Source organism: Balaenoptera borealis (assembly GCF_965194805.1).
Source record: "Balaenoptera borealis genome assembly, chromosome: 16".
In the NCBI taxonomy this organism is placed as follows: Eukaryota; Metazoa; Chordata; class Mammalia; order Artiodactyla; family Balaenopteridae; genus Balaenoptera; species Balaenoptera borealis.
Window position 1 is genome coordinate 87178568 of NC_138872.1, and position 23289 is coordinate 87201856.

A 23289-nucleotide genomic window follows, 5' to 3' on the forward strand; every position below is an offset into this window, starting at 1 on the left:
ATGTGGGGAAGGCTACGTTTATACGATTCTAAAACTTGTGATGTCTTAGTTGTGAAATGAAGGCAGCTTTAGTGGGCAAAAGGAGACACTGACTGGCCGTAGTGCGTCATGAAAAGCACGGGGCGGGGGGTGCCATTTAAATCTCTTTACACGGAATTCCAGAGGGCTTTCCAAATTCTTTTTTAGAGAAGAATTGACTCTGATTGATTCGTGTAAAATAATAGGCCATCCATCAGATCTCTTGCAGAAGGGTTTAAAGATTCAGTACTATGTTTACAGCACCTAATCTGTGCATCAAATAAGACACAGGTGCTGTGGCGTGTGGAGTATTCAGTGTGACCATAAGAGTGTGGAAGGCAAAGCCTCAAGGTTCTGCTCATTTACCCTTTGTTCTCTAGTGTCTCGCTCCGTAGCCCCCTTAAAACGCTCCTGTCTCCTCCACCCGTTGTTTACGTGTGGCTTCTCCAGTTGCAGTTCTGTCACGAGCAGGCTAAACCCACGCGTCTTCTGAGATGGTGTTTCTGAGACCTTGCTACTCAGAGTGTGGCCGGGGAAGCCAACGGCCTCAGCGTCAGCTGGGGGCTGGTTAGAGATGCAGACCCTCGGGCCCTGCCCGCCTGGGGCTGGTTACCTTGGCCCGGCCCAGATCTCCTGGACCTGACTCTGCATCTAACGAGACCCGTCCTGGTGATTCATGTGCATGTCTAGGTCTGAGAAGGACCTGTCTCTGCTGCCTTCTGTTTGCAGCAGAAGGCAGATCCCTTCCCGCTCCACCTGTTTTTTCACCTCCAGTCGAAGCCTAATACTGCATCCCTGCGCTAGGTTCTTTATAAAAATTAGGCCAGTCATTTTGCACGGCAAATAGCATCTCTGATTATCTCTTAAGCCGTCGCATGGCACGATAATAACTTCCACTCAGTGAGCCCTTACCATGTGACGCTCCTGGTGATGTATCTCGTTCACGTGAGGTCACCACCACGGTGAGCCGTGGAACGTCTTAAAGCCACGTTCTTAGCGAGGCGTCACCTGCGGGGCACAGGCAAGCTTGGGTGGAGGTGCCTGGGTAGCCTCTCGTCCTCGAGGCCTTAGCTTAGGCTGCGTCACCGTCTGGCCCATGGCGGGTCCTGGGAGCTCTCATCTCAGGAGCAGATTAGGCGCCCAACTGTGTGACCGCTGGGTTAATGCCTCTCCCCGGGGGACGGTGACGCCCGTGAGAGCAGGGCCTGCGCCTCGTCCGGGAGCTGCTGGCGCGCACGGAAGGTACTCAGTAAATAACTGAGCGCCCCCAGGTCTGCTGCCAGCCTCCTGCGGTGACAGAGAAGGGCCTTTCTTCATCCTCATCCACGCATAAGTAAGGAGGTTGGACCCGTTACTTCTTCTGAAAGCTCTTCCTGCTCTGATGACCCAGGTCACTGTGAGCCTTTGTTTTAATGACGCTGAAATACCTCTGGTTCCTCGTTCAGTCTGGAGGTGAAGCAGCTACTGCAGACAAAGGCTGACTTGGAGAAGGAGCTGGAAAACATGAAGGAGGGTGAGAAGGAGGGAAGAGAAAGAGAAGAGGCTTTGAGGTGAGTGGACGAAGTCAGAAGACACGCAGCCCCAGGCCCTTCCTTCTTCCCCAGCCCCGCCCACCCCGCCCCATCCGCTCTCAGCCCCCCCGCCAAGAGCGGCCCGTAAAGCTCCAGCCCGATCACGTCACTCCTCTCCTGAGGTCCTCCCGTGGTTTGCTGTTTCCTTCAGAGTAAATATCCGACCTCTGGGGAAAGGCTGCTCACGGTTAGGCCAGTGTTTGCCACTCTGGCGTCACGGCCAGCTCCCCGGCCCGCACCCTCCTCCAGCACGGCCGCTGCGGGCAGCCTCAGAACGCGCCCTGATTCCACACCCCGGGTCCGGACGCCACGTCCCACACTCCTTCAGTGACCTCTGTCCACTGTAGATAAAAAGTGGACACGTGGCAAATGTCCGTCAGCTGATGAAGAGAGTAAAAACGGAAGTACATCCGTACAAAGGGATGAGGTCTGACACCTGCCACGACGTGAATGAGCCTCAGAAACATGAAACATGATGCTGCCTAAAGAGGCGGACAGAAAAGCCCGCATACTGTGCAATTCGGAAATATCCGGAATGGGCAGATTAATAGAGAAGACAGTGGATTAGGGGTTGCTGGGGGGGGAGGGGAGAGTAGGGAGTGAGTGGCAGGTAAGGGGCTCCTTTTTGGGGTGACACAACTATTCCGGGATTAGATAGTGATGATAGTTGCACAACATTGTGACTACACTAAAAACCACTTAATGGCATATTTTAAAATCGTGAATTTGGGGTTACATGAATGTTATCTCAGTAAGAAATGCCCAAAAAAGTAGGTTAGAAATCTGAGCAGAAATATTTAGCACTCAGAATAATTAGTAAGACACGGATTACTGAAATGAATACCAAATTTTATTTTCAGAATAAATGTGACTAGACTTTGCCAGAAGCCTAGAATTAAAGTAAATCAGAACGGGCGGGTATACAGTGAAGAATTATTTTTACCTTGCCTTTAAAATCTGTAGCAAGGACATGAGTTGTTTTTCCTTCCATTCGCCTTGTTTGTTAAAAACCCCAAAGGATATCCGTTCATCGTTCACGCAGTCGGTGTTTTTTCCGTTCCTCCCATGTGTCAGGAGTGGGGTCCGGAGGGGTCGCCCTGGGCAGTGCCGGCTCCTGGGCTGTCAGGTGGTGGCCGGGGGCCCACCTCGTTCTCGGGGAGGCGTCCTTGCCAGCGCTGCAGGCCGCCACCCCTCCTGTCACGTACAGACATCTTACACAGCGTCATGGCAAGTAAGGTGTCACTTTCCTCCCTTCCCACTTTAGGGAGGAAATTCAAGCACTTACCAGGAAGTTTCAAGAACTGGAAGAAAGCAAGAAAGGAGAGGAGGAGAATCCCGAGGAAATGAGTCCTGAGGTAGGGTTGTCTGTGTTTTTACCTCCTGTCCGGCATGGCGGGACCCTGAGCTGATGCGTTATGGTTCTGACTGTCTCCGTGCCCGGAGTTTTGCCTGAATCCAACGTTGACAGTCCAGTTTCCTTCTACCATCACAATCGATTTCTATAAATTGGGTGTATTGAATCCTGGAGTTCTGGACTAATTGATTGTCAGTTAATTGACTTTTCAAACTAGTATTCGCGTCTTAGATAGTTAAGCTGGTGAGTGAAGATCCTCCCCAAACTTCAAATATGTAAAAAGTTTAAATATCCAACAAGGGTTGCCGTTACCAGGTGAGAAGGCGTTTGGGAAGGCCCCAGGGAAGGCACGAACTCTCAGTGAGGAGCCGGTGGTTCAGTGTAAGTTGCAGAGTCTGGCACTGACGCGGGGGCCCGGCTGGGAAGGCGCTCGCCGGGCCGGCATGGCTCCTCTTCTTGCCCCCGCCCCTAGGCCGGGGGTTGGGTGACTGGGGAGCCGCAGCTCCCGCCGCAGGGCCCGTGGGCAGGCAGGCAGGCAGGCGGTGAGTCTAGGCTGACCCTCCTCCCTGTCCCCTCGCTCCCTCCATTTCTGTGGACACGACGGCAAGGGGCTCCCCTGGCACCTCCCTGAGCACCTTCTTGAACCAGGGGAGCCCTCTGGTCCCCGTTGGCCCAGTGCTACCTATGCTAGGACTTCTAGTGGCGAGAGTGGGCTTCCCTGGTGGCGCAGTGGTTAAGAATCCGCCTGCCAATGCAGGGGACACGGGTTCGAGCCCTGGTCCGGGAAGATCCCACATGCCGCGGAGCAACTAAGCCCGTGTGCCACAACTACTGAGCCTGCGCTCTAGAGCCCACGAGCCACAACTGCTGAAGCCCGCGCGCCTAGAGCCCGTGCTCCGCAACAAGAGAAGCCACCGCAATGAGAAGCCTGCGCACCACAATGAAGAGTAGCCCCTGTTCGCCGCAACTAGAGAAAACCCGCTAATCCTTTTTTTTCCAATTAATGGATTCCCCAGATGGCAATTATAATCTTATATCTGTTAACACAAAAAACTAATAAGTGAGGCATTAAAATCCTGTGGCTGCAGTTTGCCCCAAGAGGAGGCTGTAGCGTGAGTGTGCGACAGGGAAGACCGGCCTGGCCGGGGCGTCCAGAGTGGGTGCACGCTGGGATGGGCAGCCGTGCCGCCCTCTTCTGCGACCCTTGCTACAGGTCTGAGTAACACGCCGAATCCACCAGGACAGCCAGCCTTTACCCGGCACACGTTTTAGCCGAGAAGTTCTGTTCCTTCAGAAAGCGACTTGCTGCTTCGGTAGCCGGCAGCCTGACGGGGACTGGCCTCTAGGAGAGGGAGGGCGTACCAGGTGCGGGATTGACTCATCTGCTGAGAGCAGAAAAGGAAAGTGTTTGGGTTTGTTTTTTTTTTAAATCTAGACGGGCCTCCCTCTTACAAGGCTTTCTATTTAGCTGGAGTCCTGTTTTAAGGCCCCTTCTTTTAGCATCTCACGCTACGTGTACTTCAACCGCAGCACAAAAGGGAAAGAGAAAAGCCCTAAAAGGGAACGTGGAGAAGCTAGGAGCGTGTCTCTCTCCAGTTACAAGTTGAGACAAACCCCAGGCCACCGACCGATTCAGCAAAGGAAAGGTGGCTCTCCTGGTGCGTGCTGGCTGGAGCCCCGTGGGTGGTGCGGTGCCCTTGACCCCGCATGTCCTGCTGGCCACACGTGGGGTGGACGCGTGAGTCCATCTCAGTCCCTTCCGTTGTTCAGGAAGGTAGACTTTCCGTGTTACCCGTGTGGGTGCCTCTCCCTGGCAGCTTTTCCAGGGCTTTAGATAATGTTCTGAGTCCTGCAGGGTCATTGTCCTCCTGTCCAGGAAACTGGCCACCTGGCCCGATGGGTCCTTTTCAGGAGACCCCTACCTACCCAGACGCCCGCGCTGTCGGCCCCAGGTGGCTGCGGCACCGGGCCGCCGACCGCCCGGCGTGTGGTGGGCAGAGCTGCGCTGTTTGTCTCCTCGACGCTCCTTTCCCAATGGGGTGCTCGCAGTGCTGACCGGCCCGTGCCTTGTCTGCCTCAGGCAGCCCTGACCCCTGGGGGGCACCCGACACACGTGAATGTGGCTATTTCTGCTTATTCCTGAAGCTTTCCCTTAGGGAGAAAAAATATTTTCCACGTCCGCCGGAATTGGCAGTAATGGCTTTGTCTGTGCAATTCATCTGGTTCTTGCTTCTTTCTACCTTAAGACCCCCAAGCTAGGGGTCTTCCCCGGCGGTCCAGTGGTTAAGACTCTGCGCTCCCACTGCAGGGGGCACAGGTTTGATCCCTGGTCTGGGAAGTTCCACGTGCCACGGGGTCCGGCCAAACAAACAAACAAGCAAACAAACAAAAAACCAAAAAACCAAGCTAGGAATCTATTGCCTTTTATCTCAGAAGTCCCATTTTTGTAATCCAGTATTAGACGAAAAGGAAGATGGTAAAAGGACCTCCCGGGAGGCAGATAATTGGTGCACCCATGCACAGACATTACTGAGCTCAGAAGGTGCGCTGTGGTCATCTGATGACACCACAGGTCATGTCACTTCCCCTCCTCGCGGGAGAGCGCTACCCCCAGAGTTTGCAGGGTTAACGAAAACCGACTTTCACCCTATTTACTAACGAATATGTTATTTCTCCAGAGACTTTTTTTGTCGTCTGGCATGCTGAGCGGTGTGGACACTGATTTTTTTTCCGCTAAATTAAAGTCTAGTCTGAGAAGCTTCGCCTGCATCCTAATATCCTGCCTCCTGGCCTGATAGCCGGCTTCTCTGCCCCCATCCCCGACCCAGTCATCCTTCTCACCTTGGACTTCCTGCAGACCCGGAAAGCGCCCCAACCCCCCGGTCCCTCCCAGACGGACTCGGAGCTGGACACGAGCGAGGGGGGCTCCTCCCGGCCCCGCTCCGGCTGCTCCGAGGGGAGAAGAGACGCCGCCGCCCGGCTCCTGCAGCGCCGGTGGAAGGGGCACCAGCACCAGGTGAGAGTTCCCTCGCCCGCCGTCCCTCTGCTGCCCACATCCTCACTCGCCAGCCCTTCCTCCGTCCCTCTGCCGGGCGGTCTCCGTGCCAGACGCCCTAGACACGTAGGAAAATGTAGGGAGGCAGAAGATAGCCTCCGGGGACCCGGGGTCTCAGGCGGGCGAGGGCGAGAGGAAGGCCGCGCCTGGAGCCCGTGTGGGCGTGCTGGTGGGGTGCCTGCCGCGGGCCGGGCAGTGGCTGGTCTCGAAGCCTCTGTCACCTCCCCACGGGTCCCAGGGACGCGGGCTGTGGGTGCAACGCCCATGAAAGCACAGGACTGAGCTTAGGGGTCTCCCTGGTGGTTCGGGGCCCCGCGGCAGCCCTTCGCTGGGGCTCCCGGAATGGCCGTCTTGCCAGGAACAGGGAGAGCCTGCCTCGGGGCTGCTCCTCAGAGGACAGCGGCCTGGGTCACGGGACGGCAGGGCTGCGCGTGGGGTCTCAGGCCCGGGGGTGGGGCGAGTAGGGCAGCAGGGGCCGCAGGCTGCGCACGACAGACCGGGAGCCGCGACGTCCCGTGGTCTCTCTTGGGGGAGGAGTGGGGCTCCTCTCCTCAGCTCCTGGGGGGGCTCGCGGAGATGGGGCTCGCGGAGATGGCAGTTGTTAAAGGACGGGCTCTCTGATGACGAAATGCTCTAAAAGAGCCCCCTCCCCCCGTTTGATAGAACGCAGCACGACCCTTGTTCCCCCAGCTGAACAAACAAACAAAAACTGGAGCTCTCCACTTGCCCGAATAGTGTAAGATCTTAGCTCCAGAAAGTTGCCGGTGGAGGTTTTTTTTAATCATGGCTTCTTCCCAACTTTTATTATGAAAATTTACAAAACATAGAAAGTTGAAAGAATTTAGTATATTCAGCGATGTACTAATTCTTGCCCACCACCTCGGTTCGACAATAGTGCACATTTAGCCACATTTCTTTTCTGCACATACTGTTTTTTCCAGAACCGTTTGAAAGTAAGTTTTAGACGTTATGAGACGTCAGTGTGTATCTTCTAGGAATGAGGATGTGCTACTTAACCATAGTACCGTGACAGCACCTGAGAAATTTCCCTGCCGCCCCGTGATTTTCATGACTGGTCAGACTTGGGAGTCAGTGACCCAGACCCTGCACGGGGGTCCCCTTTGTAACATCACCAGCGGGCAGTGTCCAGCTGCTCTGTGGACATCCAGAGAGGACACCGCATGTTATAGGACAGCTCTGGCTGGGGGAGGGGCTTCCTCACGTGGAGCCTAAGACAACCCCGTCTCAGTGGTCCCTACGAGTCACTTCACCGCGCAGCCGGCCAGGAACCGCAGACGCCCCCGTGGCGGCCTGGGCTCCAGCTGTGATTCGCCTCCCGGTCACGGTCACGGCCGCTTGCTTCCTCCTTCGCTGTTGCAGGCGGGTCTGCATCAGCTCCATCAGCCTCTCGCAGAGCCCCTTGGGTATGGGTGGCGGGCAGGGGGCTGTCGGCGAGGGGAGGGTACCCGACTCTACTTTTCCGTCGCTGTTGGCTGTGGCAGGGGAGGGACCAAGGGACGAATACGGTATCACAGGAAACTCATCCTCATGTTAATTCATAACTGATCTCCTTATTTCAGAAAAAAAAGGCCGTTCTGGACAAGGTAAGCCAGTTTTATTTCACTAATTTCAAAATACGTATTTTTACTTTGGTTCAAGTGACTGTGGGGGAGATCTCAAGAAGCATCATTGAGTCCGTGTTTTCACGAAACCAGGCCAGACCCCAACACTGAGTTAAAATACTTAAGTGATGTTAACATCAAATAAATACTTGGATAATTTCACACTTTCATAATTCATTCAGTCATTCATCATTCTCTCAACACACTTTTATTGATCATCAGTTCTGTGTCAAGCAAGCTGTGCGCCCTCAGGACACAGAGAGACATTAAGACAGACAGGCCAGTCCAGGATGGAAGGGGGGTTTAGGGGCACGTCCACGGCGCTGTGGGGTTCCTGCTCGCCAAGGCCGGGAATGTCCCTGCAGCGGGGGGGCCTTGAAAAGGAGAGGGACTCACTGAACTGGGGAGTGAGAGGAAGGGCATCCTGGGCAGGAGAATTCACGCAACAAAGCCCTGGGTAAGGGAGAGGGTGTGGCTTGGCCGGGAAAAGGAGAGCAGGGGTGTGACGGAATGAGGGTCAGAGCAGAGGAGAACAGTCGGGTATGTGGTAGACGGTGCACATCTAAGCCGCTGGGACAGTCGCCCGGCCTCCCCACCGGCCCCAGCTTCTGCTCTGCCCTCCCATGGCCTATTCCCTGTGCAGCCACCTGGATGATGTTTTTAAATGTTAAACCCCATCACTCCGTAATGACTCCTCTCACACTTGGAACAAAACCCAAAGCTGTTCCCTGAAGCCCCGCGTGTGCTGCTCCCCGGCCACCCCTCCGGCCCTGTTCAGTCTGGAGGCGTCTCTGGCACCCTTGAAAATATCCAGGCTGCTCCTGCCACAGGGCCTTTGCACCTGCTGCCCCCTCTGCCTTGAAGGCTCCTCCTCCAGACATTCGCATGTCCTGCTCCCCGGCTTTACTCAGGTCTCTGCTGAAGCACGACCTTCCCTGGACACCGCACCACCGGCACTCCCCAGCCCCGCGCCCTGCTTTACTCTTCTTCATAGCACCTACCCCCACCCGATACTTCACCCTTTTTGCAACTGCTTGCCTCTCCCATTAGAATGTAAGTTTCATGGACGCAGGGACCATCCCGTGTTTCTGCTGCTAGGTCCCTGGTTCCTAGAGGGGTGCCTGGCGTGCGGTCGGCATTCAGTAAACATTTGTGAGCGACTGAGGGGACGAGGGTCCCTGGAAGGGGACCGTAGAGCACGTTTATGATGCAGGCGGCGGCCTGTGTGCTGTCGATGGTGTTTCGCCCTCTCCCCTCCGGTGTCCCCTCCTCCCTCAGCCTCCAGGGTGATGACAGACCCACCGTGCGGGCTGTCGTGTGGGCAGCATGGCGTGTAGGACGCCTGCTCCCCTTTCTGCCCTGCTCGGTCCGCACCCTCACCCCTCCAGCGGGTGCGGTAGCTTTCCTGTGAGCCGCGTGGTGGGAACCCTCCGGGTTTGTCTAAATTCTCATTTGCTTTTAGTGAGTTACTTTGTCCTTAGTAACTGATGTGCTCTCGCCTCTTTGTTGTCTCCTAACCCCCTGTTTGTGGCATTTCCTTCACTTTGCGTTCAAGGAAGACAAAGATGTTTTCTTTTGGTGACTGTGATCATGGAAGCATCTGAACCTCTAAACGCAGGTTCAACAGCAGGACTCAGTGTGCTAGAGTGTCGTTCTCCTAAATGTTATGGAGCCGCAAGCCCGTCCTCAGGACTAGAGGCAGGACCCCTGAAATAAAAGTGCCGCCCCTAAAATCCGGAACATTGATCTCAGAACTTACAGAGCATCCATGTGTATCTCTAAAGAAAATGATTTAAGATGAAGGTCGAAGGATACGTAATTCCTTTGTGATAGTTTGAGATCATGCTCCACCCTACTTGACTTTAGAAGATGTACATGGAAAGCATATGAAGTGGAATAACTATTCCAACACGGGACAAACGATCTCAGCATGAAAACATAACTACGTGTAAAATGTGGAATCACATTTGCAGCTAAATGTAATAGCGTTTAACAGACGATTCATTTATATGCCGAGGTTCAGGTGTCTGGGCCTTTTCCTCCCCAGAGCATTGGCACGTTCTCGCTGTAGGAGGTTGTGGCGAGTGAGGGAGAGAGGCTCCTTCGGGTGCCACCGAGATTCTGCGGCAGAAAGGGAGCCCTCTCCTCGGCCATTGGAGCTTCTCCCTCTGGGACGCCCCGACCCGTGCCGGCCGTCTTCCAGGGAAACTGACACCCGTCTCCCTCTACCCCCCCCACCCCCCGCTAGGCTGCCATGCTGCAGGCGGCTTTCCGGGCGCATCTGGCACGGGCGAGGCCATTGTCTAGCGGAGTGTGCAGCTCGGACCCCCCTGCCGTGCCAAGCCCTCCCACCCAAGTAACCCTCAGGGGCTGCACACGGGCCCAAGTCGTAACGTTCTCTTTCCATTTCTTCCCACGCTTTGTCGGCGGGACGAGCGCAGACGCCTTTGGGTCCTCGCGTCCTGCCTCGCCCTGGGCGTGTGCCTCGCCCTCCAGCCCCTGGCACCCGTGGCCCCCCAGGGTTGAGCTTCAGGAGCCGAATGGCGTTGAGGTGCTGGGACATCGAGTCCCGTGTCCATCTTGGGGTCAAGACAGAGGCTTAAACTACAGCAGAGATAGGAGCCCCTCCCTGTGAAAACCACCAGACGCCGATTCTAAGAATCTCTAGAGTCCAGGTGACCTGCAGTCAGGAAACTGCTGACGAAATAGTAACGAGGGCAGCCACCCGAATCGGAACTGCGCTCTTACCTGGCGCCGAGGGTCCACACGTAGGAGGTGGCGGGGGTTCACGCGGTTCTCTTCCCCACGTCGCTGCCCCAGGACTCGCCCGAGCCCCACGTCCCGAGCCCCGTCGTCCAGGCCGAGGGGGACCCGTGGCAAGAGGAGGCCGTCACCATCATCCAGTCTGCCTTCCGGGCACACCTGGCACGGGCCAGGCACAGGTAAGTCCACCTGGCAGGCCTACCTCTGTTCTGTATCGCAGGGCAGTGCCGGACACCTGCGGGGGCTGCCCAGCCAGAAAGGCACAGGGTGTGTCGCCAGAGCATAAGCTACACCCAGCCACCCAGGTGAGGTGGGCCACAGGCTCCGGTCCTCGGAAAGAAGCCTTTCTAGGACCGTTTCCTCCTGCTGGGAGAAAACAAATGGGAGGGGTTAGATACCGTGCAGTTCGGGGAGCCCTCGGTTTGCAGACTGCCTGTCGGCCTGTGCCGATGCCCTGCCCCTTCCTGAAGGACACCGTGGCGTGACCCGTGTTCAGGAAGACGCGGGTGTCGTCAGAAGCCTTCCTGCAGCAACACACTCTTGTCAGTGGCGCCGTGCCCGCCGGATCCGCCGGGGCTTGGTCGGGACTGTCCCGGCTGCCACAGCTCAGAACCCTGTATGAGTCACCTCGGGCAAAGAGTGGGACTTAACGGCGGGCCAGGGGCCGAGCTCGGGTTGGGGCCCGTCCCTGGTGCAGCCAGCCATGGCCAGGGGGTGCAGGGGACACGCCCGAGGCCCCTCACAGCCCGCCTGTCTCAGGACCTGGGCCCGTCGGCCGTGCGGGCTGGCCGGGCTGGACGCTCGCGGGGGGCGGGTGCTTCAGCAAGTCGGTGAGCCCGGCCGTCGACCTCAGACGGTGCCGGCCTTCCCTCAAGTCAGAATCAGCTAGTCTCTCTCTCTCTCAGTGCTGCTGGTCCAAGAGCTGCCACTGCAGCGCTTCCCGACAGACCTGCGTGGGCCCCACAGAGTGCACCCCGCTCTCCGCCCCTCCCTGCAGCCTCTCCTGGTAATTGCATTTCATTTTGGATTTCACGCGAGGGGCAGCTGGCCTTCCGAGGTTTCAGCCAAAAGAGCTGCCACCGTCCCGGAAGTTGGGACGTGTAAAGTCGTGTAAGGGGGCTTGTCCCGCGCGGCCACCTGTGAGCTGGGTAACGCCTCGGCCACACCTTCCTGTCACAGCTCCATCCCCTGTCCCTTTGGTCGTAGGGGAAAGAGCAGGCCCCAAGCGACTCCCCGGAGCCCGACAGGCTGGCTGGTACCAGGGTCGGTGACCGCAGGCCACACAGTCGGAGCTTCGTGGCTTTGATCTTTATTCTCAGCTCTAACTAGAGCAAGGCAGTGTCCCTCCTTTGGGCCAATGTTTTTCCTGTTTGTTGGTGTTAAGTAAAACTTTGCTTGTATTTCCTTTTCTGCTTCATTAAAATCCAGTAACAGTCAGTGGAGAAATCCCTGGACTGGCCCCGGGCGCACAGCCCATGGTGAGGCCTGGTCCCAGCTCTGCCCCACGCCGGACACGGGGTCCTCCCCGGGCCTCCCTCCTCCTGTGCGAGAGCCAGAGGGTCAGGCGAGGCCACTTGCAAGTCGCTTTCAGTCCCCAAATGTATGATTCTGCCTGTACTTGAGGCCCTCCCTCCCTCAGACTGTAACCGGCACACTTGCGTGGACCGTCTGTACGCCAGAGGTGGCACAGAGGTGGCGGCGTGAGGTCGGAGGCTGTCACTAGATGGAGCGTAGTCTTGAGTCTCGTTTGCAAGCGTGGCGCGCAGGCTGAGTTCTGAGGTCGCAGAGATGCAGTCAGAGAAGGGCAGGCGCGGGAAGGGCGTGGTGCTTCATATCGAGGGAGAACTGCAAAAGGAGCAGTACCTCTGAACAGAAGTGCGAGCCTAGGAAGACGGGTGGGTGCTACGAGCCTGTGAATGGGAGCCTCCCGCGTGCCTGTCGTTTCAGGGCAGGAAGACAGCGAGGGGAGCAGCGGGGAGACCGCGGAGGCTCCGGCTCCCGGGGACGGAGCGCCGAGGCCATGGGGGCCAGGGGCGCCGGCAGCCCCGCGGCCCTGCTCTGGTGAGTGTCGGGTCGCGGGGGCCCTTCCGGGGCTTGCCTGACCTGGAAACCGCCACGTGTGAAAAATCGCACTCTGTCCCGTTCGGTCATCTTGTCTGGCTTTGGCAGAGCAAACTTTGAACTTTGAGGTTCTCTCCAAAACCTCCGTCTGTAAAGCTCCCCAAAGGCTGCATATTATGCTCCAAAAACCAGTTTCAGTCTGATTTCGCCAGACCCTACGTTTGGCGACCTTTAGATTCTTCGATCAGGGCTAAAGTGTCTGTGTATGCCACACTTTCCTCCTCTTGTTAAATGCGTGTCCTTTTAAAGTGGCAGCTCATTCTCCTGCCTGAAAAGTGCCACCGCCGGCCTCGTTTGGGCCCTTGTTTACATGAGGAAACGGTCTCTGTGAAAACTGCACATGGAGCCCTTGTATGATCTGATTGTGAAAGTGTTTTTAAAGGGAAAGAAAAACTGAAGCTAACCTTGAAAACTGATGTTTTTAATTTCATAAGTTTTTCCCCTCTCATAGTTTCCTGGACAGTTACAGAAAAAAAGCTGACACAGTTACAGTATCTGCAGCACGCTGGGTGGTGATTTCCTTCCCTCTTTTATCTCAAGTCAGCGATTGGTTCCTTTTTCATTGGCACTTTACTTTGTGAAGCAGTCAGAGCAGAGGCCGTCTTCTGGGGCTGGGAGCACCGGCCCCAGGCCCCAGGGGAACCTGCCCCTTCCTCACATCCCATCCAGGTGGCCACTGAGGGCGGAGGGGGTCTGCAGGGTGGTCGGCAGGTGCATCCCAGCCTAGGGTCGATTACGATTACGGGATTTGAAGAGTTTAGATGTGCGTGAAGAAAGGAGCGGGAGCTCTCGGCTGGTCCCTGGGTGTTGGCCTGGCCTGGCCCGCACCCTCGTCCTGCGGGGGGCGTGTCCTCCCAAGGAAGCCGGGGGCCACCGGCTGCATCTGCCCACGAGTCGCAGCCGGCCGCCCGGGCCGCAGACTCCCGGACGCTGCCGTGAGGGCGACGTGCAGAGAATCCCCGCCGCCGACTTGAGCCTCCCCCGTGCCGCCAGCCCTCACCTTTCGCGGCTGTTTTGCTTTGGGGAAACTGGCCGTCGCTTGGGAGCTGGGCGCAGAGGGTGCGAGAAGGCTCTAACGAGGGTGGCCGCGTGGCGTGGCGTGGCGCCCATCAGGCCTGTCCCGCCGTCCCTCGCGTGTGCGCCCCTGGCGGCGCTGAGCGTGGCTGTGACCGCCGCCCCTTCTCTGTTGCAGCGGAGCCCCCTCCCTCGGGGCCGCAGCCCGCGGCGACTCCGCCCGCGGAGGACGTGAACTCCGACGACTCCGACGAGATCGTCGTGGCTCCGCCTCTGCCCACGAAGAACATCGCCTCCCCACCCTAGGCCCCTGCGGTCGCCCGGCGCGTGGCGATGCCCTGTCCGGGCAAGGTTAGGTTCAGAGGACGGAAGCGCTCAGGCCGGAAAGGAATTTACCTTGTGAGGACAAGAACGGAACCTACTTGACACCTCACCTCCGTCCCCGGTTTTTCTCTTTTGTTTTGCCCGTTTGCTGGTTTGTTGAGGGAACCCCGAATGCCTCTCTTTATTTCATCTCCGGGAAGGGGTCGCCTACGTTCCACACCCCCGGCTGCAGGCCCCCCCCGCGGTGGTCTTCATGCCGGACACACACACCTGCCCGGGCTGGGGGGCAGCAGGGGGCCCGGCCGAGACACGTCCGTCCTCTCGGGGCACCTCTGGCCACCGGCGGCCGTGCAGGCGAGGGCTGCGTCATCGGCGCTGGCGCCGCACGGCCACCGGCTCCAGGACCCGCGGCGCGCCTCCGGGGACAGCTGATGCGAGGACCCTCGCTCTCAGCCCGGACGGAGCGCCCTGCGCACCGGGCAGAGCTTAGTCCCGGGCCACCCCTCCGCCCCCCCGTCGCCAGCGGGACCCCCCGCACCCCGATGGCGCGGCAGCCCTTCTCGTGTTGCACCTCACTCAGGGTCTCCGGCTCAGACTTGTCCTTCTTTCGGAAACTCCTGGGCCCTCCTCACAGCGGTCAGAGGCTCCCGGCTCCAGCCCGGGCGAGGCGTGTGGCCAGGAGGATCTCTGGTGCCCTGTCCCCTGAGAGAGGCGGAGGGATCTCCCAGCCCCGGCCACCCCGAGTCAGGCGGGGGACCCGCCAGCCCCTTTCACCGCTTAGGTGCCGGTCATACAGTGGGTTGAAAAAAGTTCAGCCGGGGGCCAGGCTTGTGTCATTTTTTCTTTACTCGGTCTGTGAGCTGCCAAGTCCGTTTTTTCTTCTGTTTCCCCCGCTGGACTGATGGCTAACTCGAGTGAACTCATTGCTGACCTTTGCCTTGTTTCGTCCACTGGGTCTGTTCCTCCTCTGGGTGCCGGCTCAGCTAAAGGCCTGTAGGAGCCAGTCCACCAGTCAGGCACCCAGAGGGTGATGAAGGCGATGCCTGCGGCCTGCAGGTCCCCAGGGGGTCATTCTCCCCGCCCCAACCCCATTCAAAAACGGGCATTTCTGCATTACTCCTTACTCTCAGGAGCCCAAGGCTCTGGTGACCTATGACGGATGGATCACTGTCAGGACGTCCTCGCCTGGTCCTGGAGGAAAAGGCCGTGTGTGCAGCGGGCTGGCCGTCGGCAGAGCTGGGATGGGCAAGGTCAGCCCCGGGACCTGAGTTTTCCAAGAAAATGCTCCTGAGAATTGCAAATATGTACATCTGTCTGCCTGTGCTCCTTGGGCCCAGCCATGTTGATCTAGTAAAAGTAAGCAGTCTTGAAGCCACCTCAGTAAATGACTTAACTCAAGGCTGTGACCCTCTGACACTGTATAGATCTGTTCCCTAGAGAATGCCAGGTGCCCAGCGTGCTTGCAGGGCCCACAGCTTGGGGCTGGGGTTCTAGGGCTGCAGGAGCAGCACAGGGCGGGACGGGAGAGGGGCCTGGGGCCTAGAGGGCCTGCTTTCTGCTTAGCTGCCTCTGTGCTGCCCCACCGGACGCGCCCGGCCGCCCTGCAGACAGACCAGAACCCTCGTCCCAGCAAAAAGACCGATGGCATTAGGAAAAGGACAGCCACCTAGCTCAGAGCAACCAGCGTGAGAGCTGCAGAGCTTTGCTTCGTTTTTAAGTAATAAATACCCTCTGCAGAAAGCCCCGTTCACCTTCAAGAGCTGAATAGAATTTAAATTCCACGAGAAGCCATCTAAGCCAATTCAAACCCCTCCTGTGGTTTTGGAAGCAGTGTTTGCTCTCGTGTAGCTCAGAAATTCTGAGGACTGGAGAGTGGACACTCAAACCTGCCCGGGGCCGGCCGGCTGCCGCTCCAGGTGAGGACCTCCCCGAGCTCCCAAGGGCCTGTTAGCAGCTGATCACGCCGGGTAAGCATCCTTTGAAGCGAGAGAACCCACATCTGGGAGTTGAAATGTGAAGCCATCAGGTGGCTCCAGGAGGAAGTGGTGGACTCGCTGGTCTTCGACCTTTGTATTTAGGAGCACTCTGACCTGCGCGTAATTTGTACACATATCTCTTGGAAGGCATAAGGTTTTCCCTCTGTGCTACCCATCATTGGCCTTTGTAAATAAAAGCTGTTTTGCAGGGTCTTTGTCTTGATTGCCCTATAAACCCGTGACTTTTCATGACCTCTGGGTGTGCCATTGCCGTAGCTCATGCTGCACAAACCCCGTGCTTCTGGGCTCCTGGCTTTTGCTTTGGTCACAGCACAGCCCTGGGAGTGTAGAGCCAGCCGGAGGAAAGGGTCCCACAGCCAGCTCCCTGCCGTGCGTGAACTCGTGCATCCGTCTTTGAATTTCTCTTCTTTGTTCATCAATGAGGACTTGAGCATCAAGAAATGAAAATGAGGGAGTATTTCCCCCAATTCTATTTCTTGTTTTAGGAGCAGGGAAGGAGTAATTTACTGAGGAATCAAACAGATGCGAATGACCCCCAAAAAAGTTGACTTCTGGAAAAATAATTGTTTTCCAATATTTTGTTGGAAAATCGCAGCACGAGGTGCACCTGTGGCTTTGTTTGCACGCGGCTGCTTGCTGGGCCTTCGAATTTGTCTGAAGCCCTTACAGGGACTGGTCCGTTGGCTCCAGCACTGGCCCGAGCCGATCACCGTGTGTCTTACGAGCAAATGGGTCACTTGGAAGACTTGGCGCTTTCAGAGGTGCTGGTTGGCCCTTGAAGAGGTTGTGACAGAGGAGAGCAGGGTTCATCAAACCCTGAGCCCGGCCACAAGCCTGCTGCCACCTGCTCTCCCGTAAGGCTGGGGCCTGGCAGCAGAGAGGCAGCCTCAAGGGGGGCGGGGGTGGAGGTCTCAGCTGGAGCTGGTGAGAGGAGAATGGAGTACGGTCCCCCCTCGGGCCCTCACCCAGCAGGAGGAGAGCCGGCAGGAAGGTGTAAACGTGTGGACACGTACCTGTGCACAAACACATGGGATCCCTCTCCCCACTCCTGCCACTGGCCTTCCTTGCTTTTGGCAGCTCCTCACTTCAAAGGTGGAGCCCAACTTGGTCTGTACGTGAGCCTCCTTAAAGGCTGGTAGCTGAGAGTGACCCCCAGGCCTCTGCCAAGATGATTCTAAACGTGAGGTTCCTCAAAATCGCAGGCGAAGGGGGGAAAATGTCAGAATGCAAATCCCTGGTTTCTCTTAGCTGCTGTTGGGTTCAGAGCATGAATGTTGGGATGAGGAACGGGTCCGTGTTTCTTTGCTTGGACGCCAGCCAATGGCCTTGGGCCAGCGCCTTCCGTTATCCTGGGAGCCCCGCCAGGCAGCGACAACCCAGAAGGTGGCCCCGTTAGACAGTGCCTGCCTGGGGAATCTGGGGGACGTTTCCATGGTGCTGTGTCCTTTCTGAACAGGGAGAGGGGGTGCCCCTGAGCTATTCGTTAATTAAGCCCAGAACAGCCTGGGATTCAAAGCAGAGGGCCCCATGTGTGCCAAAGCTCCCGGGGCGGCCATTCAGGCAGCCCCCCAGCCCTCCCCTCCGGCCCGGCTTTGAGGGAGTGAAAGCCGGGAAGCCCGGGGGTAGGTGGGCCGTGGGCGCAGCTCATGGAAACGGCGGAAAGCCGCTGTCCCTGCTAATAGCAGCCTCATACACTGTCAGCCGGTCTCACAGGGCCTCCCCCGCTCAGCTCTGTTGTGGCCGCTCTCTCTGCAGCTGGGGACGCAGTGGCCCCTTCCCCACCCCCTCCCCGTTGACATGGTTTTTCTCCCGGCCTGTACCAGCCCTTCCCCTGCTGTCTCTTAGACGTGGGCGTCCCCAAGGCTCTGACCCCAACCAGACCCCACCCCGACCCGAAATGTCGACGTGGACGTCTGCACGTGCGTGCCTCAGGTGCCTCAAACTCGGCCTAGCCCAGCTCTGAGTTACCTTTGCCCCCTAGCCTGCCCCCAGCCAGCGGTCCCACCCCAGGGGGTCGCAGCCTCTCAGTTGTCGGAGCCGGAACAGGTATCATCCGCCCGTCCCTCCATCCTCCTCGCCCTCCAGTCACCAGGCCCCAGCGGCTCCTGCTCAGAGCCCCCGACACCTGCGGTGCAGCTGGTGACCCCACCAGGTGCCCCACGGACCCCAGGACAAAACCCAACTCCTGAACGTGCCGTGTCCCCCGCGCACAGTCACGACGCGCACACGACGCAAACATACAAGCACGCATACACGCACAGGCATGCACACGCGCGCACGTGCACACACACACCCCCTCTAAACTCAAGCCACCATGAGCTATATGAGGCGCTTCCATTTTTCCAAAAAGGAGACCACAAAAAAAGACCAGCTTGAAAGTTCCCACACTTTTCATAGGTGTGGATGAAACTATCAAATGCCAGCTTGTTCATGATTCCTTCATTTGGTCACATACGTATTCAAAAATCATATAAAATAAGACATCCTTTGGCTTCGTGAGTTCACAGCAGTGTCACACCCCTGGCCTCGGTCATTCCCACCCTGCGGATGGCTGCAGAATCCGCATGTATCTCCCTCGCCCGACTGTCTTCTGCGCTCCACGCCTGGCTCTCCAGACACCTCCTTACCATCTCCTTCCGGATGTCTCGACATCTCACCTCACCTTGTCCGGAACTACACTCACCGGCCTCACACCCATTAGGATGGCTACTGTAAAAATAAACAAACAAAAAAATCAGAGGTGTTTGTTGGTGAGGATACGGAGAAACTGGAATCCCGTGTCCTGACGGTCTGAATTTAAGATGGCGTAGCCACTGTGGAAAACAGTACGGCGATTCCTCGAACAATTAAATATAGACTTACCATATGATCCAGCGATTCCACATCTGGACCTACACCCCCAAAGAGTTGAAAGCACGGACTCAAACAGATCATAGCGTTATTCACAGCAGCCAAAAGCTGGAAGCAACCCATGTCCATTGATGGATGAGTAGACAAACACAATGTGGTTCATCCATTCAATGGAATATCACTCAGCCTCAAAAAGGAAGGAGATTCTGACACCTGCTGCAACGTGGACGGACCCTGAGGGCAGGATGCTCAGTGAAATAAGCCAGACACAGAAGGACAGACACTGTGTGATCCCACTCCTAGGAGGTCCCTGGAGGAGCCAGGTCCACAGAGACAGAAAGTAGAGGGTGGGTGCCCGGGGCTGGGGGAGGGGGAGGGGAGTTGGTGTTTAACTGAGGGCAGAGTTTCAGTTTGGGAAGATGGAAAAGTTCTGCAGATGATGGTGGTATGGTTGCACAACAGTGTGAATGTGCTTAATGCCCCTGAACCGGACACTTTAAAACGGTTAAAATGAGAATTTTTTGTTATATGTATTTTACCCCAATCAAAAAAAGTGTTTTAAACGACACAATTCTCCCCTCCCAAGCAGGCTCACCCGCAGCCCTCCTCATCCACCCCATCATCCTGTGCACAGGCCAGACACCTGGGCGGGGAGTGTCATCCGTGAACCCCTCGCCACCATCTCCAATCCTTCAACAAAAAGCCCTATTGACTTAACCTCCGAAGTACGGCCCAAGTCTGTCCACTCCTCTCCATGTCCATCCCTGCCCACAACAGCCCAAACCGCCACCTCAGCCTCCCCTGAATAACCACACCCCCGTGACCAGTCGGCTCAGACTCACTCTGGCCAGGCCCCATCTGCCGTCCACTGCTGCCTGGGGTTAGGGGGCAGGAACGTGGCGGATGTGCTGGGGACGGTGCCTTGCCCTACGAGAGCCAGCAGCCCTTGCTCCCTGGAGACGCCCAACCCGGATGTGACTGGTGCATCACGAATCCCCTCAGGGCCTCCTGCGGCCCCTGGCATAATCGCTCACGGCAGGGATTCACTCAGCAGAGTTCTGCTTCTCTGTGTAAAGCCAAGATTATTTGATTGTTGTCTGACTCCCCTACCAGACTCTCTAAGATAAACTCCACATGGAGTTTGTGATGCTTATTGCTGTTCTCCAGCCCTAACACAGTGCGTGGTGCACAGTAGGTGCTCAATAACCGTGCAGAATGGATAAATGAGGGGCCCAGCAGCTCTTGGGTGAGGTGCTTACCTCCCTCCATCGGTGCTCTTCCGTTGTATCCTCTGTCCCCACTGGACCAAGAGATTCATGAAGACAGTGATCATGGGATTCACCGGTATACTCGCACAGCAAACACAGTACCCAGCACACAAAAAAGTGCTTGATGCATGTTGAGTGAAGGATTCTACCAGCCTCCCAAGATAGGATCTCAGAGGGAGCCTTGACTCTCCCTTCTCACTCCCCTGTCCCCCCATCAAATTAGCAGCCAAGCTCTGTGCATTCTGTCTCAGTGGATTCTTCAGAATCCGAGCCATCCTTCCATTTGTTAGACTTAGGTCGGGCTGGAGTATAACACCCCAAATAACAGTAACCCAAACAAGTTAGAAGTTTCCAAAGCCCCGAGGAAAGCAGTACAGGTAAAATATGGTAGCTGCATGATTTTCAAAGACCTGTGCTCCTTATTGTTGCTCCCCTGTCCTGAACACAAGGCTTCATGGTCCAAAGTGGCTGCTTGAGCCCCAGCCACAACATATGCATTCCAGCAAGCAGGAAGGAAGGAAGAAAGGGGCATCCCCTCACTTGAGGACATCATTCCTATCCTATTGGTCAGAACATAGTTGCACATCCAGCTACAAGGGAGCCTGGAAATGTTGTCTTTTATTCTAGATTGCAATATGCTCAATAAACGTGAGAGGGCCTGTTACTAGGGAAGAGGAGAAAGATAGATCCAGTGGGATGGCCAGCACTCTCCTCCCTGTTCCTCGTCTCCCTCCAGCCTCAGGCTCTTTGGTCCTCCTCCCCATCTCCGTAAACACACACCTTCTCCCCTTGCTCAACAGATTCATTTAGATTCCACGGGGCACCCTGGATTCCCTCCATGCCCCAGCTCGGCCCCCATCCCCCGGCCTTTCAAGAAACACGCGGCCCTTCCCCACCTCCAGCTGGCCCCTCGCAGGAGCTGTTTCCCAGCCAGGAATGTCCTTCCCACCGAGCCAGCCCACACGGCCCCCGCTGCTGAGAAGTTCTTTGCAATCAGCCCCTCCTTTCTTTGTGTTCTCACAACGCGAGTTCATTTCGTGTGCTTTAAGATTTCCTGCACGTTTGCCGCGTGCCAGGCACTGAGGGAGGAAGGCACTGTGTGCACAGCATCAAGGGGTATTTCATCTGCTTGCGAGTCTGTCTCTCAGCTAGGCTGAGCTCTGTGGGACTGGAGTAAGTTCCTTCCCTGCCCAATACCCACCTGCCCAGGTGCTGGGCCCCAAGTGGGCAGAAGTCTGGCCGAGCACCCCTCACCAGGGTGGCGAGGGCCCATGCGGGAGAGGCCCAGGGGCATGGTGAGCGGGGGGGCGGTGGCCACAGGGTCAGGAACAGGCTGTTCCCCCCCGCACGCCCAGAAGAAGGAACGAGGGGCTGAGGCTGAGCCCGTGGGGAGGCGGCTCTTCCTGCGAGGGAACCGGCAGCCGCCACCTCCCCCCCAGAGCCGGAAACGGCACCGGGGCAGCTGGGGCCCGGGGGCCACGGAGCTCAGGAGGGAAGCGGAGGCCGAGGGGGCGTTGCACATTCTGCTGAGGAGTTTGGCCTTCACCCCAGGAGCCGTGGGAACAGGGAAGGGCTGCTGGCAGGAGAATGACAGAGTCGGATTTGCATTTCAGAAGGTGGAAGGACGGCTGGCAGCTGGGAGGGCAGCACAATAGCCCAAGGGCTGGTGAGGAACCCTGTGAATGCCGCCTGCCCCCCCCAACCCAGGGCCCAGCGGAGCCCCGTGAAGCCAGCCCCCTCCCCGCCACCCACCCAGAGAGGAGAGCACTCAGGGCAGCTCAGGGCAGCCCCGGCCCCCGGAGGGGGAGCAGGCCCGGCAGGCGGGGCGCAGCCTCGGATGGGGAGCCCGTTTCCAGCCATCCCTCCTCTGGGACCCCCAGTGGGGAGGAAGGTGGAGGCGTCTGCATAGCAGAGTGTGCCCCCAGAGCTGGGCCTCAGCCTTGGGCAGACGAGGAGGCGAGCCTGGTGGGACGTCCCGCTCCCCCCAAGCCCCACGCCCACGCTGCAGACCCAGCTGGGACGTCTGGGGAGGAAAGGGTCCCTGGGCCCACAGGCAGAAGAATCCGGGCTGAGGGGCCAAACCACCCTGGCTGGTGGCCTGGGGAGAGCCTGTTACCCATCTGTAAAAAGGGAGTGACGATGGCCGTGTCTCTGGGTGGCTCTGAGCCGGTGGCCTGGGGGGGCCGATGGCGGCCAGCGGTCCTAAGACCACGATGGTGCCTGTTCCGGAAACACGCAGGGAGCGTCTATTAGGGCCCAGCTGTGATGGGTCGTCACCATGGCTTTGCTTCTGGAAGCCTCTGCCTTGCTCCTCACCTGACCGCCGCCCACCCTGCACCTCCGGGAGAGATGGGGCAGAGTGGGGCAGCAGGGGCAGATGTGGGCGCCTTTGGACTTGGTTCTGAGGCCCCGGGAGCCAGGGAGAGGCCAGCAGGAGTACGGCACGGTCAGATTCCTTCACAGAGACCCAGGCGGTGGGGGGAAGGTCAGGACCAAGGGCACAGCCCTTCCCGTCCAAGCTCCTGGTGGCCCGGACGAGGGGCTTCCTTTTCGGAGCCCAGGCTGGGATCACATCTCTCCGGGGAGCGGGAGGCCTCTGGGCTCCCCAGGAGAGGCAACCCTGGCTCACTCTGACTCCCTGGACCCCACCCTGACAGTGAAACAGGCCTCCCCGCGTGCGAAGAACAAGGTCTGTACAGGCCTGGCTTTGAATCTGGGGACCCAGTGTCCCCCACATGGGAGCCAGTGGCCGGCCTCTAGCAGTCAAGGCAAAGACTTCCCGGCTGTGGGGCGAGTGACTTGAGCTGGTCACTGGGGGACAGGTGACAGTGAAGGAAGGAAGCTGGGCTACAGCTGTGAACACCCCCTTTCCAGCGTGACCCTGGGACCACCGGGCAGGGAGGTAGGACTGTCCTCCTTTTGCAGACGCGGAGACCGAGGCTTGGAAAGCTGCCCAATGGAAGGGTCTCCGCTCTTGGAGGGGAAACAATGTCACCAGGCAGCCCAAACCTGGGAGCAGCTGAGGGGGGGGGGGGGCTCCGGAGAGGGAAGTGTGCGTCTGTCCCTCCCACAGCCCCAGGCAGGGGGTGGGATGGGGGGACTCCAATTCCTCCAGGCCCTGCTGGGCCGCTTCCAAAGTCCCGGAAAGGCGTCCCCTCTCCCCAATCACAGGGGCAGTGCAATGCTTGGTCTACCCTTCCCAGCTAGCCTTGGTCACCGACACGGACCCCAGCCCACGGAGGGCCAGAGACCCACTGCTCCTGGAGACGGAGTGAAGGTTCGTGAGGCTGCCAGGAGGAGCCCATATGCCCCTCAGCCTCCAGGACCCTCCT

The 23289-nt window shown here is 57.8% G+C and overlaps 1 protein-coding gene across 6 annotated transcripts in view; it reads left to right on the top strand.

Moving 5' to 3' along the window:
• The window catches only part of IQCE (IQ motif containing E), a 41347-nt gene extending 25318 nt beyond the window's left edge, over positions 1-16029 (top strand). The window contains exons 14-23 of one of the 6 annotated variants that reach the window (XM_082360961.1): positions 1464-1568; positions 2854-2944; positions 5801-5959; positions 7579-7602; positions 9869-9976; positions 10441-10562; positions 11289-11389; positions 12331-12444; positions 13697-13869; positions 14973-16029. In XM_082360961.1, the coding sequence (XP_082217087.1) occupies positions 1464-1568; positions 2854-2944; positions 5801-5959; positions 7579-7602; positions 9869-9976; positions 10441-10562; positions 11289-11389; positions 12331-12444; positions 13697-13824 (952 nt within the window). In that variant the 3' untranslated portion in view covers positions 13825-13869; positions 14973-16029. Of the gene's footprint in view, positions 1-1463; positions 1569-2853; positions 2945-5800; positions 5960-7578; positions 7603-9868; positions 9977-10440; positions 10563-11288; positions 11390-11805; positions 12294-12330; positions 12445-13696 lie in introns of those variants that run through there. The other 5 variants (XM_082360962.1, XM_082360964.1, XM_082360965.1 and 2 more) reach the window with 5 other exon arrangements.
• Positions 16030-23289: the final 7260 nt, after the last annotated feature.